General features: G+C 41.7%; 1 protein-coding gene across 1 annotated transcript in view; it reads right to left on the bottom strand.

Moving 5' to 3' along the window:
• PLG (plasminogen) overlaps positions 1 to 18,073 on the bottom strand; it is a 256,749-nt gene that overhangs the window by 209,099 nt on the left and 29,577 nt on the right. The window contains exon 3 of the mRNA XM_033938421.1: positions 17,830 to 17,936. Within this exon, the coding sequence (XP_033794312.1) occupies positions 17,830 to 17,936 (107 nt within the window). The remainder of the gene's footprint in view (positions 1 to 17,829; positions 17,937 to 18,073) is intronic.

The raw sequence follows: 18,073 nt of genomic DNA on the forward strand, positions 1-18,073 counted from the left end.
ACATCTAGCAAGGTCTCTGTTTGGAAGGAAAGAACTAAGCTTAAAAATGAAGTGGCCAGAAGTTATGGTAAAAGCAGATAGCATTGCTGATTTTAAGAAAGATTTGGACAAATTCCTGGAGGAAAAGTCCATAGTCTGTTATTAAGACATGGGGGAAGTGTCTGCTTGCCCTGGATCGGTGGCATGGAATGCTGCTACTCTTTGGGTTTTGACCAGGTACTAATGACCTGGATTGGTTACCATGAGAATGGGCTACTGGGCATGATGGACCATTGGTCTGACCCAGTTAGGCTATTCTTATGTTATGTTCTCATCTGTAGGGGCCTTTGTTTTCACTTCTTATTTTAATGTATTTTTTTTCTGGGAACTTATCAGTGTTTTTTAGAATGGGAACAAAAATGGAAGAGAATTAATGTGTGAGGAATGGGGGGGGGGGTTACTAATTTTTTCAGCTAAATAATTAAATCCACTTCAACCAGACATAGGAGAACTCACGCACCATTCACACACCCTCCAACCAAAATCGTCAAAAGAAAAAAAACTGTTCGACAACCTCCTAACATTCGACCCCCAACTCTACAACCTATTGACCTCGACCACAGACTACAAAACCTTCAAAAATAAATAAAAACCCTTCTATTCAAAAAACACATAAAACCAAACTAACACAATCAGAACTGTCCCAAGCATCACCTGCAACTACTCCATATGTACTTCTGATATCATGACAATTCAGACATAATTTATGTTATGTTATGGTATGTTTGGAATAATGGTTACATATATGAGGTTCAATAAAATAAAATTTCCACTGCCTGTTTCTATTGTGACTATTTATTCAGTTTCATGGTTATTACAAAAAATATTTTTTTACATGGGGGGGGTGTCAAAAAATGATGGGCCCCGGGTGCCACATACCCTAGGTACGCCACTGGCTATATCCCATATTTATATGTATGTCCAAATATGCATTGTGGTGCAACATTTGTCAGAAAGCTGCTGGGGTTCTGGAGCTAGTTTTGCAACAGACCAGCAACACAGAAGATGGAAGAAGCCAGCCCAAAAGAGTTATCATGCTGACTCATATAATTTTCTTGTTTGCATGAACTGCTGACAAGTTTATATAACCTTCAGATTTTTGTCCCATACACTTGCAAACTTTAACCTCAAATACTCGGTGTTCTTTTGGTTAAAAATTTACAAATCAATCAGCAAAGGTAGTTTATGTTCAGCATATAATCATTTTTTCTCTTCCAGAATTACAGATTTGCGTTTGTGCTTATTTGCTTACAAAATCATTATATTATACAGTATTAATATGAAAATGAATTTGCCCTTTACACATTCTCCTTACATTTTATTCTAAATGTAGAGCCACAAAAGGTTGTAGAGGCTCAGCATTAAAGATAGTTTTCACAGCAACTTGTGAACTATTGTCTAGGAAAAGTAAACTTGGGTTCCAGTAGGTTATATCATTGTAGTTCTTTTTTAGCTCAGCAAAATCAGTTAGGCAATAGTGTAGCCTTTAGAGTCTCTATTAGGGTTTAATGGTTTGCGGAAGTTTCGCCCCCAACATTTCGCCCCCAGCAATTCGCCCCTCACATTTCGCCCCCCACATTTCGCCCCCAGGTATGTTTCGCCCCCGGAAGTTTCGCCCCCACACATTTCGCCCCCCGGATGTTTCGCCCCCACACATTTCGCCCCCGCACATTTCGCCCCTGAGCGTTTTTCCCCTAGTACTCCATTTGTCAGGAGATCAGTTGTCTAAGCCGGGGGAAAACAGAGAAGCGCTGACATCACTCCTGGGTCCCGCTGGAGCGCCGGGGGAAAGCAGAGAAGCGCTGACATCACTCCTGGGTCCCGCTGGAGCGCCGGGGGAAAGCAGAGAAGCGCTGAAATCACTCCTGGGTCCCGCTGGAGCGCGCTGATAAGTGTCAGACTATTCCTCTCGCAGGCGATTTCTTTGCCGACACGACGGCAGGCTACAAATTCAAAGTAAATGGTGTTTTATAACCTGGCTGGGAAATGCGACAAAGTCGGCTTTATTTGCAGTAGTATTTAAAATAATTTTGGGTCACACTACATACATACATACATACTAGGGGAAAAACGCTCAGGGGCGAAATGTGCGGGGGCGAAATGTATGTATAGTCGCCAGTGCTAAATTCGGCCAATCTGGTGCCAATGACTTTGCAAAATTCTACAGAGCTTAACCGCCAGCGCTTCTATAAATATAACGTGTTCTTGCCTCTTGGTCATTTAGTCCTTTCGATTTCCGAATTGGCGCTTGATTAACTGATCTGTGTAGTGATTTGTTTATTTATGGATTCAGTTCTTTCAAAGCGTGGCAAGAAGAAGCTAGTTTACGAAAATCATATTTATGTATTCTCTAAACGAACAGCAGATGACAGCCATGCTATTTGGGTATGCGAAAAGCGGTCAACGTGTAAAGGACGCGTTTGGACTGAAGGAATTGATGGCGAAGTTGTGAAAATCGTAAATATACATAATCATGCAGCACAGGCAGCAAGGCCTGAAGTAGTTCGATTAATCAATGAAGTTACTGCCAGGGCAAGGTCGACACAGGAGACGCCACAGCAGATTCTCAGTGAGGTCATTTCAGGCAGCCATGCAAACGTTGGAGCGCTTCTGCCTAGAAAAGATTCGCTAAAGAGATCAATTCAATCGTCAAGACAAGTCGAGGGTATGCCGCGGCTGCCTCAAACCATTGATCAACTCGTCATCCCGCCAGAATTTCAGGAGATCATTATCAATGGCGTCCAACAGCAATTTCTTTTGTGGGACTCGGGTAAACTTTTCTCTTCAAGCTATTAGCATTATGTACTCGTACATGTAGGCGTTATTTGCTCGCATTTTATATCACTTTGTGGCACATAAAATGGCCAAAAATTTCTTAATTTATTAGAATTGGTCAAACAAGTATGTCTGAGTCTTCTAAGCCGTTTTAAGCGTTTTCTTGAATTATTGTTACTATATAATCTTCCACATTTAATTTTACTAAATTACTTCGTACAATTTTTGGTAGAATTTTAGTAGAATTTGTCAAACATTCCATTAACGTAATAGCTCAAAAAAATGAAAAAAAAATATTTTTTTTGTCTTTCGGAATTTTTTGATGCCAGCGAATAGAGCTCGTCGAAAAATGGTGTTTTTTCTGCACCCCTGACTATTTCTGACCCTTTTTTGGACTTTGAAAAGCCCATGTATGGACAGGACAATATGTCCCGTCCCAACTGAGGGGTTTCCTCCATCCACCGCCTAAATTTATGCCTAAATTATTTTTATTTTTATTCAGGGACTGGAACCAGCCGAATATTGATATTTGGAACGAGGGATAATCTCCACTCGTTGGCACAGAGCAGTGAATGGTTCGCTGATGGCACGTTTTCTACTGCACCAGCTTTGTTCGAGCAGCTTTATACGATTCATGCAGTTCACGGTGGTGTCATCATTCCAGCATTGTACGCGCTGTTGCCGAACAAGACCCGAACAACCTATCGACAGATGCTGCAGCAGCTTAAGAATATGCAGCCAGGTCTCCAACCGCAGCAGTTGATGACCGATTTTGAACAAGCTGCAATTCAAGCGTTTGAAATCGAGTTTCCTAACATCGAGAAAACAGGCTGCTTCTTCCACTTGTCGCAGTCAATATGGCGAAGAGTTCAGAATGAAGGATTGAAAGTGCGCTACCAAAATGACCACGAATTTGCCCAGTGGATCCGCATGATACCAGCTCTTGCTTTTCTGCCTCCGGCCATTGTTGTGCAATCATTTGAAGAGCTGCTGGACGATCCCAAATTTCCAGAAGAAGCAGTACCCATTGCCAACTATTTCGAGGACACCTACATTGGTCGAATGAACCGAAGAGGACGCCAGAATCCATTGTTTCCAGTTCTGTTTTGGAATGTTCATCAACGAACGTTGAAAGGCCAACATCGGACGAACAATGACGTCGAGGGCTGGCATCGCAGCTTTCAAGAAACCTGCGGCTCACTTTTCCCCAATATATACCGCTTCATCAACTGCTTGAAAAGACAGCAAGGCCTTCACAATTTTGAAATCACGCAGATTATAGCCGGCAATCCTGTCAATGCGCGAAACAAGAAATACGCAGCGATTTCTGCAAGGATTCGGCGTATTGTGGAGGACTTGGGCAATCGAAATTTGATCGACTATCTCAGAGGAATAGCATACAATTTTGAATTTTGATTGACGTTCGTGCTTCTGACTTTTAGGTTCACTTTATCACTGTATTTCATTTTACTTGTTATTTGACTGTGTTGTGTTTGGACTGTTATTTCATTTGACATGTTAGTTTTTGTTCACTTTATCACTTCATTTTACTTGTTATTTGACTGTGTTGTGTTTGGACTGTTATTTCATTTGACAGGTTAGTTTTTGTTCACTTTATCACTGTATTTCATTTTACTTGTTATTTGACTGTGTTGTGTTTGGACTGTTATTTCATTTGACAGGTTAGTTTTTGTTTTGCACAGTAAAAAATAAAAAATTAAATGATAAACATCACAGAAATCAATGACTTCGCTCTGGGGATAAAGGAGACATCTCCACCAAATTTTCGATTTTTGAAACAAATCACCATTTTAACATGATAAAATAAAGCAAAAAAAGTAAATTATGTATTTTGGTCCTCTCAAATTCTGAAAAATCCGGTTTGGTCCCAGCGGACCAGTGACTTCTCAGACAAAAATCAGGTAAAAAATACCTACTTAATCATTTTAACTTTTTTTATTTTATTTTTTCATCATTTTAATCCGGGGGCAAAATGTGTGGGTGCCAATGCTAATAGCATGAAGAGAAAAGTTTACCCGAGTCCCACAAAAGAAATTGCTGTTGCGCTCCAACGTTTGCATGGCTGCCTGAAATGACCCCACTGAGAATCTATGGCAACATGGACCCACTGGAAGAACTTGAGCACAGTGAAAATAATGCTTGAGGAGAGTGGAAGAGGCCTAATAAAAGTGGTAGCACTTCCTGTATCATTGTCAAGATTGAGGCAGGAGTTTTAAGTTGAAAGCCGGCGCTGCAGTTCCTCTCTCGATCCTGGTGCAGTTCGAGAGAGGAGCCGGTACCATGCAGTGGGAGTCGGGTGAGAGCAGCGATCTGCAGTTGGATTTTTTATGTTTTTGTTTTAAGTTGAAAGCCGGCGCTGCAGTTCCTTTCTCGATCCTGGTGCAGTTACCATTGCTTCCCTTCCCATCCGATCGTACCATTCGCTCCCCCCACCCTCCTTCCACACGGTCGCACTGCGGCCCTCTCGGAGTCAACGGAAGAGAGGTAAATAAGAGGCGCTTGAGACAAACCTTGAAGATGGGGGTCATAATCCAACGCTCAGGGGCGAAATGTGCGGGGGCGAAATGTGTGGGGGCAAAACATCCGGGGGGCGAAATGTGTGGGGGCGAAACTTCCGGGGGCGAAACATACCTGGGGGCGAAATGTGGGGGGCGAAATGTGAGGGGCGAATTGCTGGGGGCGAAATGTGGGGGGCGAACCTTCCGGATCCCGGGTTTAATACAAAACAGTGTTTTAGCCTAGATTAGTGTTTTAGGTTGCATTTCAGAGTATAATATCAGATTAGGGCACAAATAACTGTTGAGGAAAGGCTCTGGTGTTAATGTAATACCTTCTCGCCTACCCCAAGACAGAGCTTTTTGATTTATAGGCTCTTCAGCCAACTAGGAACAAGGCCTTACTTTGGTAGGATTTTTCTGCCCTTTTTTTATTCTTTCCAGGTGTAAGTACTTCTGCACCATACTATGGCTGGGAAACATCGTATCATCAAAGATGCTGCTCAGGTAACAACTTCTGTCTCTGTGCAGACATAAAATGTTACCCAGGCAGAGGGAGTGGTTCTATGTGCAAGCTGTCTTCAGCTTAAATCTCTCATGAAGAAAATAAAGGAACTGAGATAGAAAGTGGAAAGACTGAGAAGCATCTGTGAGAACGAGAAGTACATCGATGAAATAGTTCATGAGGCGTCAAAGATTTCTAGCAGTGGGGAAGAAGAGACTATGCTGAGGGAAGACAACTGGATTCAGATTACAGAACATTGCAAGATTGGTACTGTGACACCCCCTGCCCTTGAACTGAAGAACCGGTATGCTGTCCTGGAAGTGGAGGAAATGAGAGCATCCCTAGGAGAAGACGGACTAAAGCTTGAAATCCCAAAAATTACTAAATCTGTGACCACTAGGAGGTGTAAGGTAGTGGTAGTTGGTGATTTCCTTCTGAGGGGTACAGAAGCATCCATCAGCAGACTATTATCTGATGCTGTTCATCCACATTGGCATTAACGATACTGCCAGGTACCCCTGCGAACGTATCAAAAATGACTTTGTGGCTCTGGGAGAGAAGGTGAAGTAGTCAGGTGCACAGGTGGTATTCTTGTCCATCCTCCCTGTTGAGGGTAAAGGCCAGGGTAGAGAAGCTCGCATCCTGGAGATGAATGCATGGCTGCTTAGATGGTGTCGTCAAGAGCGTTTTGGCTTCCTGAACCATGGGATGATTTTCTAAGAGCTGCTGAACAGGTATGATGTGCATCTATCAAAGAAGGGATAAAGTGTCTTTGGCAGCAGGCTGGCTAATCTACTGAAAAGGGCTTTAAACTAGAAGTGATGGGGCAGGGTGATAAAAGCCCCCAGGTGAGTATATGCCCTCAGGTGAGTAAATCACTGAATAGCTACACGGATGGAAAAAAGGGGCAATGTCTGGAAAGCAGCATATACTAATGCTCAAAGTATGGGAAACAAGATTCTGGATCTAGAAGCTGTGATGGAAGAAGATGAGTTGGATAGTGTGCGTCAATCTGTTGCATGCACTAAAAACGCTAGCGCACCTTAGTAAAAGGAGCCCTATATCTTTCTTGAGATAAGGAAACCAGAATTGAGCGCAATGCTCCAGGTGAGGTCGCACCATGGAGCGATACAGGGCATTATGGCATTCTTAGTCTTGTTAACCATCCCTTTTTAATAATTCCCAGCATCCTGTTTGCTTTTTTGGCCGCCGCCATGCATTGAGCGGAAGGTTTCATTGTATTGTCTACGATGACACCAAGATCCTTTTCTTGGGCGCTAACCCCCAAGTTGGACCTTAGCATCCGGTAACTGTGATTCAGGTTATTCTTCCCAATGTGCATCACTTTGCATTTGTCCATATTAAATTTCATCTGTCATTTGGACGCCCAGTCTTCCAATTTCCTAAGGTCCACCTGCAATTTTTCACGTTCCGCATGCGTTTCAACACCTTTGAACAGTTTAGTGTCATCTGCAAATTTAATCACTTCACTCGTCGTTCCAATTTCTAGATAATTTATAAATAAGTTAAATAGCACCGGTCCCTGTACAGACCCCAGCAGCACTCCACTGTTTACTCTCCTCCATTGAGAAAAATGACCATTTAACCCTACCCTCTGTTTTCTATCCAATAACCAATTCCTAATCCACAACTGAACTTTGCCACCTATCCCATGACACTTCAATTTTCTCAGGAGCCTCTCGTTAGGAACTTTATCAAAAGCTTTCTGAAAATCTAGATACACTATATCAACCGGCTCACCTTTATCCACATGTTTATTCACACTTTCAAAGAAGTCAAACAAATCTGTGAGGCAAGATCTCTCTCGGCTGAACCCATGCTGACTCTATTATAAAATCATACTTGTCTACATGTTCCACAATTTTATTTTTTATAATTGTTTCTAGCATTTTGCCCGGCACTAAAGTGAGGCTTACCGGTCTGTAATTTCCCAGATCTCCCCTGGAGCCCTTTTTAAAAATTGGCGTTAACATTGACCACCCTCCGATTTTAGCAACAGGTTACAGATCACTAACAGCGGGTCAGCAATTTCATGTTTGAATTCTTTTAGTACCCTGGGATGTATACCATCCAGTCCTGGCGATTTATCACTTTTTAACTTGTCGATTTGGCTCAGTACATCTTCCAGATTTACCGAGATTTCTTTCAGTTCCTCCACATCATCACCCTTGAAAACCATTTCCGGTTCAGGTATATCTCTTATATCTTCTTCCATAAAGACCAAAGCAAAGAATTAATTCAGTTTTTCCACTATGGCCTTATCCACCCTGAGCACCCCTTTCACTCCTTGATCATCCAACAGTCCCACAGATTCCCTCACAGGTTTTCTATTTCTGATATACCTAAAAAAATTGCTATGAGTTTTGCCTCTTTTGCAAGTTTCTCTTCATATTTATTCTTAGCTGTCTTTATCAATGCTTCGCATCTAACTTGCCAGTGCTTGTGTTTCTTCTTATTTTCTGCATTCGGATCCTTTTTCCATTCTTTAAAGAATGTTTTTTTTTTTACTCTAATAGCCTCTTTTACTTCACCTTTTAACCACGCCGGCTCTCGTTTCCTCTTTTTTCCACCTTTGCTGATTGTGGAATACATCTAGTTTGGGTTTCCACGACGGTATTTTTAAATAACAATCATGCCTTGTTCACAGTCCTAACCTTTGCAACCGATCCTTTTAGCTTCTTTTTAACCATTTTCCTCATTTTATCATAGTCGCCCTTTCATAAATTAAACGCTCCTACAGAAAATTTCTTTTACGATGTTGCTCCCGGTATCAGTTCAAATTTGATCATGTTAAGATCACTGTTTCCCAGTGGACCTAACACAGTTAATTCCTGTATTATGTCTTGCATTCCACTAAGAACCAAATCTAAAATAGCACCCCCTCTTGTCAGTTCCTGGACCAGTTGCTCCAACAAGCAGTCATTTATGACATCTAGGAATTTTACCTCCCTATCACTCTCCGATGTAACATTTAACCAGCGCCATTTTTTCCTGAAACCGGGTGTGGATTAACCCAAGTTGGCTGCAGCATGTGAGAGTGCTGTAGCTTGGTCGCTTATCCCCTGACGCAGCCTTGACTGGCGAAACAGGGATTCCCTGTCGGGGTACTGGTGTTTGAACTAAGCAGTAGCTGTGTGACTGGATAAAGAATACAGTTTTTCTGCTTAGTTTCTACAAGTACTTGGCGGCAAGTCATTTTTTCTGTCACAGCCCCTCAAACATGGAATTCCCTCCCTATTTATTTAAGGAAAGAACAGAACTTGGATAAATTTAAGAGCAAATTAAAAAGCTTTCTTTTTAAGGATGCATTCAATAATTAGAAAGCCTGACTAGGAGCCTCATTCCAATTCCATTCTATAACTTCCCTGAAGTACATTGCTCTCTCCCTTCCTATTGTTTTTTCCCCATAATTGTCTTATTTACTATCAACAATTTGTATTTCTTTTTCCATTCTTTCCTCTTGTTTTAATATGTTTGTAAGATTAGTCTTTATTATGTTTTGCAAGGTTTAGTTTTGTTTGTTTTGTTGTCCCCTAAAATTTTGTAATTTTATTGCTTAGAATTTTGAATAAGCGATCAATCAAGTTTATAATAAAACTTGAAACTTATTACACTATAGTGTCTGTTTTTCTTGGAATTGATGCTGACTGATCCTGTGGATATAATATATGTGGACAATATGACAAGTTGGCAGAATATACTATTGTGGAGTGTTTTTTGAGCCCATGAAGCATTAACTGAGGCTTTTTTCTCCACATATATTTATGCTGTGTTCAGCTGAGTGCAATAGACCATGACTTGCTTGTATCCTGTATTGTGCACAGTGGTCAGTGGAGTGATCACCAACATTCTATCAAGCATTATTTTTTTTTCCTTTGGTAATTGAAATCACCCATCATTATAGCGTTGCCCATTTCTCCAGCTTTCCTAATCTCTGAAAACATTTCTTCATCTGTCTGCTCATTTTGTCCCGGGAGATGGTAGTATAACCCAACCTTTATATTCCTTCCCTTCACACATGGAATTTTTATCCATAAGGATTCCACACTGCTGTCTATGTCATGCAGAATGTTTATTTTATTTGATTCAATTCTCTCTTTAACATATAGCGCAACCCCCCCCCCCCCCATCCAATTTCATCTACTCTATCCTTGCAATATAATTTGTATCCAGGTAACACAGTGTCCCATTGATTGTCCTCCTTCCACCAGGTCTCCGAGATGCCTATTATATCTATATCATCATTTAGTGCTATATACTCTAACTCTCCTATTTTATTTTTTAAGTTTCTAGCATTTGCATACTGACACTTCAAATTTGTGTTTTTTTTCCTTGCAACTACAGTCTGCTGAGAAGACAGAGAAAATTTGAGACTTTTACTCTGCCTTCTTCTTAAACCCTCCTAGCTTTCTTTCACCATTATTGTAATCTCTCTATCAGGACTCCCTAAATATCCTGTTTCAATAGTATCCTCTAAGGATACCTCACACCGAACCATCCGCCTCCGGGTGACTGTCAGCTTTTCCCCACATCTCAGTTTAAAAGCTGCTCTATCTCCTTTTTATACGTTAGTGCAAGCAGCCTGGTTCCATCCTGGTTAAGGTGGAGTCTGTCCTTTCGGAACAAGCTCCCCCTTTCCCAGAAGGTTGCCCAGTTCCTAACAAATCTAAATCCCTCATCCCTGCACCATCGTCTCAACCATGCATTGAGACTTTGGAGCTCTATCTGCCTCTTGGGTCCTGCGTGTGGAACTGGTAGCATTTCTGAAAATACAACCTTGGAGGATCTGGATTTCAGCTTTCTACCTAACAGCCTAAATTTGGCTTCCAGAACCTCCCTCCTACATTTTCCGGTCATTGGTTCCTACATGTACCAGGACAGCTGTCTCCTCCCCAGCACTATCTAAAATCCTATCTATGTGACGCGTGAGGTTTGCCACCTTTGCACCAGGCAGGCAAGTGACCAGGTGATCCTCATGCCCACCAGCCACCCAGCTATCTACATGCCTAATAATCGAATCACCAACTACAACCGCTGTCCTAACTTTTCCCTCCTGGACAGAAGCCCCTGGAAACACATCCTCTTCTTCTAGGAGACCTCTTTCCTCCAAGGTAGCACAAGGGCTACCAGACTGGAGGTGGGACTTCTCTACAACATCGCTGTAAATCTCCTCTATGTACTTCTCTGTCTCCCTCAGCTCCTCCAAGTCTGCTACTCTTACCTCAAGGGAACGTACTCGTTCTCTGAGAGCTAGGAGATATTTGCAGTGAGCACACACACATAACTTCTCGCCAACCAGGAGAAAGTCATACATGTGACACTCAATGCAAAAGACTGGATAGCAACCCTCTTGCTGCTGGATTACTGTCTGCATCTTGTTATTGGGCTAATTAATTAACCTTTTTAAGCTACTAGGAATATATTAGACTAGTATAGAGAGTGTTAGGATTGTATTAAAAGTTTGTTCTTTTGAGATCTAAACTGTCTTTAGAAGGGAACCTACAATTGAGCTTTACTTCCCAAACCTATCAAAGCTGAGAGCAAAATAATATATACGTACCCAAAGATAGGTCTTCTACTTTTCTCCTCTCAGAAGGAGAATGTCCTCTTCCCTCATTCTATAACAGACTCTATGGGCTACACCACTGCCTGACTGATTTTGCTGAGCTAAAAAGAGAACTACAAAAATATAACCCACCAAAACCCAAATTTACCTTTCCCAAGTTTGAATACCACCAGACAAAATGTTCCAATGGATGTATTTTTTATTTTCTCAGCAGAGCAGATCCCCTTAGTATCTCTTCATGTGTGGGGAAAAGGGTGAGTTTCCAGATCTGGTGAGAGGGCTTGAGGGTTAGGTGTTTCAGGTTGTGCAAATTGTTCTTGTTAAGATCAGCTGGAGAAATGTGAAGGGTAATTTAGAAGTAGTATAAGAGTAATTTGAGCCTAGGGGTGGGTGGGCAGATAGTAATTCACAGGTTGCTGTGAAAACTATCTTTAATGCAGATCCTCTACAACCTCCCTCTTAGAACCAGGCTTACTGAGGGTTAGGTACTAAGCCAGCATTCCTCCCCTCAAGGGTCAGCTGTGGAATCTGATCTCTTAAAAAAGTCCTCAGAGTTCAGATGTGGCTATCCATTCCATTAACTATAGGTAGCAAAATCCACTCAATAGGAGAAGTGCACTAAACAGGAAAAGGCCTCAGAGATGGAACCTACGCACAGTCATAGACTGGGGAATTCAGCGTAGTTTGTTAGCTCCTGGCTCCAATCATTGGCCAAAAAACCTGTATTTTATTTCCTAACTTTTAAATTTATTACTCATTTAAAACATTTTTTTGAATTTTTAGTTTTTTAGGTTTTTTAAACAAAAACCTTAAAACCTTGTCTATATTTTACCACCACTAAAAGTGTTAAACATACTATTTCAATGCACTCATCCATGAAACTGAGAACAAGTGTTACTTATCTGAAGCTAATAGAAGCTTAAGAACATGCCAGAGCAACAATGACTCAAAAGAGTGCCTCAAGAAGGTGCCAACGCGGCCAGCGTTTCGCGGGTTTATTTTTCATCCGCTGCGTCAGGGCCAGTGTCATGGCATGATAGATTTCTCTGCCTGGTCTGGTAGCCAGGAGGTAGATTGGGGCTTCTTAATTTCTTGAGCTGGCAATCTGTGACTTGCAACCAGCTGGGTTGGGAGCCGATGTGTACTCTGAGGCTGGTACTCCCACTGCTTCTGGAGCTGGCTCCCCTGCTTTGAGAAAACTATTCCCTTTTCTCTCACTGCAAGAAGCTGATTAGTCCTCCCTGCAGGTGTGATGGAGTAACCTGCTCTCACAGAGCTCCTCATCTGGCCTAAACCAATTTTGTTCAGCTTGTTCTCAGTTTCATGGATGAGTGCATTGAAATAGTATGTTTAACACTTTTAGTGGTGGTAAAATATAGACAAGGTTTTAAGGTTATTGTTTAAAAAAACTTAAAAAAACTAAAAATTCAAAAAAATGTTTTAAATGAGCAATAAATTAAAAAGTTAGGAAATAAAATACAGGTTTTTTGGCCAATGATTGGAGCCAGGAGCTAACAAACTATGCTGAATTCCCCAGTCTATGACTGTGCGTAGGCTCCATCTCTGAGGCCTTTTTTGTTTAGTGCACTTCTCCTATTGAGTGGATTTTGCTACCTATGTTGATATTGTATTTCATACCACTCGGGATATATATATATATCCATTCCATCACAAATAAAATGCATCATATACCAAAATAATACACGGAAACTCAGCAGTTCCACTCATCCAACTCTTCTCAAAGGCATGGTCTACCTCCCACAAAACCCTTAACAGGATCCTACTAAACCTTCCTTCAACAAAGAATCTCCAATACAAATGAATTTTTCACTCCATGCTTACCAACCTGATTCAATTTAAATTTTTTAATTTTTTTCTTCTTAGTTATTTCTGGGCAAGAATCCAAAGCTCTACCCAGTACTGTGCTTGGGTTCCTACTGCCGAAATCTCCGTTAAAACCTACTCCAGCCCATCTACACTCTCCCAGCCATTGAAGCCCTCCCCAGCCCATCCTCCACCAAACGGCCATATACAGACACAGACCGTGCAAGTCTGCCCAGTACTGGCCTTAGTTCAATTTTTAATATTATTTTCTGATTCTAGATCTTCTGTGTTCATCCCACGCTTCTTTGAACTCAGTCACAGTTTTACTCTCCACCACCTCTCTCGGGAGCACATTCCAGGCATCCACCACCCTCTCCGTAAAGTACAATTTCCTAACATTGCCTTTGAATCTACCACCCCTCAACCTCAAATTATGTCCTCTGGTTTTACCATTTTCCTTTCTCTGGAAAAGATTATGTTCTACGTTAACACCCTTCAAGTATTTGAACGTCTGAATCATATCTCCCCTGTCTCTCCTTTCCTCTAGGGTATACATATTCAGAGCTTCCAGTCTCTCCTCATACGTCTTCTGGCGCAAGCCTCCTATCATTTTCGTTGCCCTCCTCTGGACTGCTTCAAGTCTTCTTACGTCCTTCGCCAGATACGGTCTCCAAAACTGAACACAATACTCCAAGTGGGGCCTTACCAATGACCTGTACAGGGGCATCAACACCTTCTTCCTTCTACTGGCTACGCCTCTCTTTATACAGCCCAGCATCCTTCTGGCAGCAGCCACTGCCTTGTCACACTGTTTTTTCACCTTTAGATCTTCAGCAGTTTTAAGTCCTAGGCTTGCTACAGTTCTTTTGCTAGGAAGGTCAAAAGTCGCCCATGTTTTCAATTTCCCCAAGCTCAAAATTATATAACTTTCTCTATTTTATAATAAATTTATGAAATTAAGATACTTTTTCTTAGGGTTACCAGAAGTCCGGGAAAACCTAGACATGTCCTCCTTTTAGAGGACTGTCCAGATGCTCGGAGGGATTTCCAGAATCTGGCAGTTTGTCCTAGTTTTGAAAGGCCCAGAGCTCGGAACCACGTCTGGTGATTAATGTGGAAATGAATTTGCCCTTTACACATTCTCCTTACATTTATTTTAAATGAAGAGCCAACAGTGACCTGATGCACAGATGTTAACCTGATGACATCATACATATGCATACATGCGAATAACATCAGCATGGCAATGTCTGCACATGCGTGGTGGTCCTTCAGATGTGGCTCAAAACTCAGGGAAGGCGACATGAGGTTTGTGTGGGGGTGAGGCCAGGTGTTCTCTTTTATTAAAGAGGAAATCTGGTAACCCTACTTTTTTCTTCAATGTCCTGAGGCAGTTCCTCAGAAATTTTGTCATAAAGGAAGACCATACCTGTTTATAAAGTGGTTCCACCATCTTGCTGGCGAATGAATTTGTCTATACCTTTTGCATTATATTTGTCCTGTTTTTCAATTTGAAAGGTATATAAGTGAATGTTCAGTAATAATCTATTTACTTATTCAAACAGAAATTTATCCCCTGTGTACAAGTAATCATAGCTGGAATAGACACAACACTAATGGAAGACTAAACTGAATATCATCCATGTAAACATGATCGGAAACTCCAAATGACTTTAGTAAATAAGATAATGTACCAGGTACAAATTGAAAAGAACTACAGTCAAACCTCGGTTTGCGAATGTTTTGCAAAATGAGCAAAACAAGCAAATTGTGCATCGCAAACCGAGCATTGATTCGATTTGCAAGCCCCTACCCCCGAGAACCGGCATCGCCCGCCGGTCCACCCAAACTCAAACCCTTACCCCGAGAGCCAGAAGGCCTTGAGCATGCACAGATGCTCAAGGCCCAGCCCAGCGGCAAGAAGCATGATCTTCAGGCACCGGCACATCCTGTGGGTTGGTGCTGCATGCCGGTGCCAAATCAGGGTAAGGGTTTGGGCGGGTGATGCCGGTTCTCGGGGGGGGGGGGGGGCATGCCGGTTCTCTGGGGGTTTGCAGGTGGGGGAGCAATGCTGGTTCTCGGGGGTGGGGTGGAAGCACGCTAGTGGCCTCGGGATTGGGGGGGGTCTTTTTGGGATGTGGTGGGGTGGAAGCGAGCTGTGCCAGTGGCCTCGTGGGGGGGGGGGGAACCAATCAAACGAGTTTCCCTTACTTTCTATGGGGAAACTCGCTTTGATATATGAGCACTTTGATTTACGAGCATGCTTCTGGAATGAATTATGCTCACAAACCAAGGTTCCACTGTATTGACAAAGAGGTTTCATACAATTTAAAACCTATACATACTTCTTTGTCTTCTTCCAGTAATGAAGGACTCAAACCATTGCAGCACTGTCTCCGCAAGACCAAATGCCCAATTGCCAATAGGTGATCAATCAAAATCTTACAGAAACATAACAACAGATGTAGGCCGAATGGTCCATTCAGTCTGTCCATCCACAGCATCCACTATCTCTTCTTCCTAAGAAATCCCACTTGCCTGTCCTACACTTTTTTGAATTCAGATAGTCTGTCTCCACCACCTCTACTTGGAGGCTGTTCCATGCATCCACCTTTTCTGTAAAAAATGTATTTCCTTAGATTACTCCTAAGTCCATTACCTCTTAACTTCATCTTATGCCCTCTCATTTCCTTCTTGAAATAGGCTCACCATTTTCTTATTTGAACTTGCCTATAATACGTTGCACTAGAGAGGATTTTTTTTGGAGGGGAAGGGTTATATACAGTAAACTGCCTTGGAACACTAGTTCCCACTTTTCTCCCTTTATGTCCCTGAACCAATAACTCTCCTACTTTTATCGGTGTTCTACTTCATGCTTTTATATTTACAGTATTTTACTTTATAAACTACTTTATCCTATAATTTAACTAAAGTGGTATATCATAAATCAATAAATATAAACAAACTTCCTGTACATTAATGCCACAGAGATATTTAAATGTCTATCATATCCCATCCCGCCTTTCTTCCAGTGTATGCATATTGAGGTCTACAAGTCTGTTCCCATATGCTTTATGATATAGACCACTGAACAATTTTGTAGCCACCCTCTGGACTGACTCATTCTGTTTATATCATTTTGAAGGAGTCATCTCCAGAATTGTACATATACTTCTCCCTCTGAATCTGCGGTTTCAGTATCCGCGGATTCGGTTATTCGTGATTTTTTTTTTAGAAATAATTTCCTTTTTTGGGCTATTTTTTTAGACCCTTTGAGCCTCCCCGGAACCTTACCTGGTGGTCTAGTGGTGAATCGGGGCAGGAGCGATGTTCCTATACTCAAGCCCCGTGCACAGCCATCACCAAAATGGCTGTCGTGAGTTCCCGTTGTAGTCTCGAGACTACAATGGGAACTCACGGCAGCCATTTTGGTGACAGCTCTGCACGGGGCAGGAGCATAGAACATCGCTCCTGTCTCGCTTCACTGGTAGACCACCAGGTAAGGTTCTGGGGACGCAGAAGGGAGGCGGGGCAGGGTCAGAGCAGTCTGAAAAGTTATTTGTGGTTTTTCATACATCACAGTCTGGCTCTGGACCTAACCCCCGTGTATACGGAGGGAGAAGTGTATATTCTAAATGAGTCTCGCCAGTGTCTTATAGAAGGGCATCATTACCTCCTTTTTTCTATTGGCCATTCCTCTCCCTGTGTATCCGAGCATTCTTCTGGCTTTGACCATCGCCCTTTCTACTTGTTTGGTCATCTTAAGATCATTCCCATGTCCCACTCACCCCTGATGCCAGAGTCAGAATTTCAGAATGTGAGATACTGCCATCTACAGGGCAATGTGTGAACTTTAAATATAGAAACAAATATAAATCGTAGTTAAAGGCAAAAGTAGCTTGATTTAACATTCAACTATAAAGAATATTGATAGCTGATAGATGAGAGATAAGTAGCTTTAAACTTACATATAAAAGAGGAAGTAATACCAAAGTGTTTGTGCTGTTAATTCTTGGTTAAGAACTGACCATGTGATCATGTGCTGTGAAAATATGTTAGCTAATGTGATGTCAGAGAAAGTATATCTGTGATTGTCTGTAAACTGCACCCCGGAGAAAAAGACAGTAGGTCTGAGGACATATTTCTTTCCCCAGATAGAAATGCTGTCCTTATTAATTACCATCTTTAATTAATAAACCTGAATATTTGATTATTGTACAGCCTTTGTGTCTGACTTATTTGAAATTACAGACTGGGTTTTGAAAAGCCGTCCGGGGAAATCCAAACATCTGGTAACCCTACCTATTGCTAATTTTAGATGTCTCTGCTCATCACAAAAGAATAAAAAAAAAAACCTCATCCCATATTCTTGTGTGCCTGTGGTGCTTTATACAAACCATAATAGAAATAAATACAAGATAAACAATGGACTGAAAGATGGCAGCAGATCAAAGCAACGTATTAGGAAAGAACACATCTCTTGAATGAGCAAGCTACACTTAAGTATTTTCAAATGAATCCTATAGAAATGTATGTCACATGTCATCCAGTTCATTGCAAATAATCATTAAATATATACATACTTCTCTTCTCATAGAGAATAGAACTTGTGCTTCTGAGTAACGATGTAGACTTGCTGTTCCCAGGCAGTGTTATACACTTTTGAGTTTTGGGACTGTAGATGAAGGACCTGCAGGAGTCAGAAAAAGTTAGTTGTAATCATTTTGCTCATCAGCTTTTGTCTGGTTATTTTTCTCTACCTTATCTTCTGAATGGCGGGCATAGCAAGGGAATCACGAAGGGTAGGTTGTAGGACACGTTAAATGG

This window comes from Geotrypetes seraphini, chromosome 3 (genome assembly GCF_902459505.1).
Source record: "Geotrypetes seraphini chromosome 3, aGeoSer1.1, whole genome shotgun sequence".
NCBI classification, from domain to species: domain Eukaryota; kingdom Metazoa; phylum Chordata; class Amphibia; order Gymnophiona; family Dermophiidae; genus Geotrypetes; species Geotrypetes seraphini.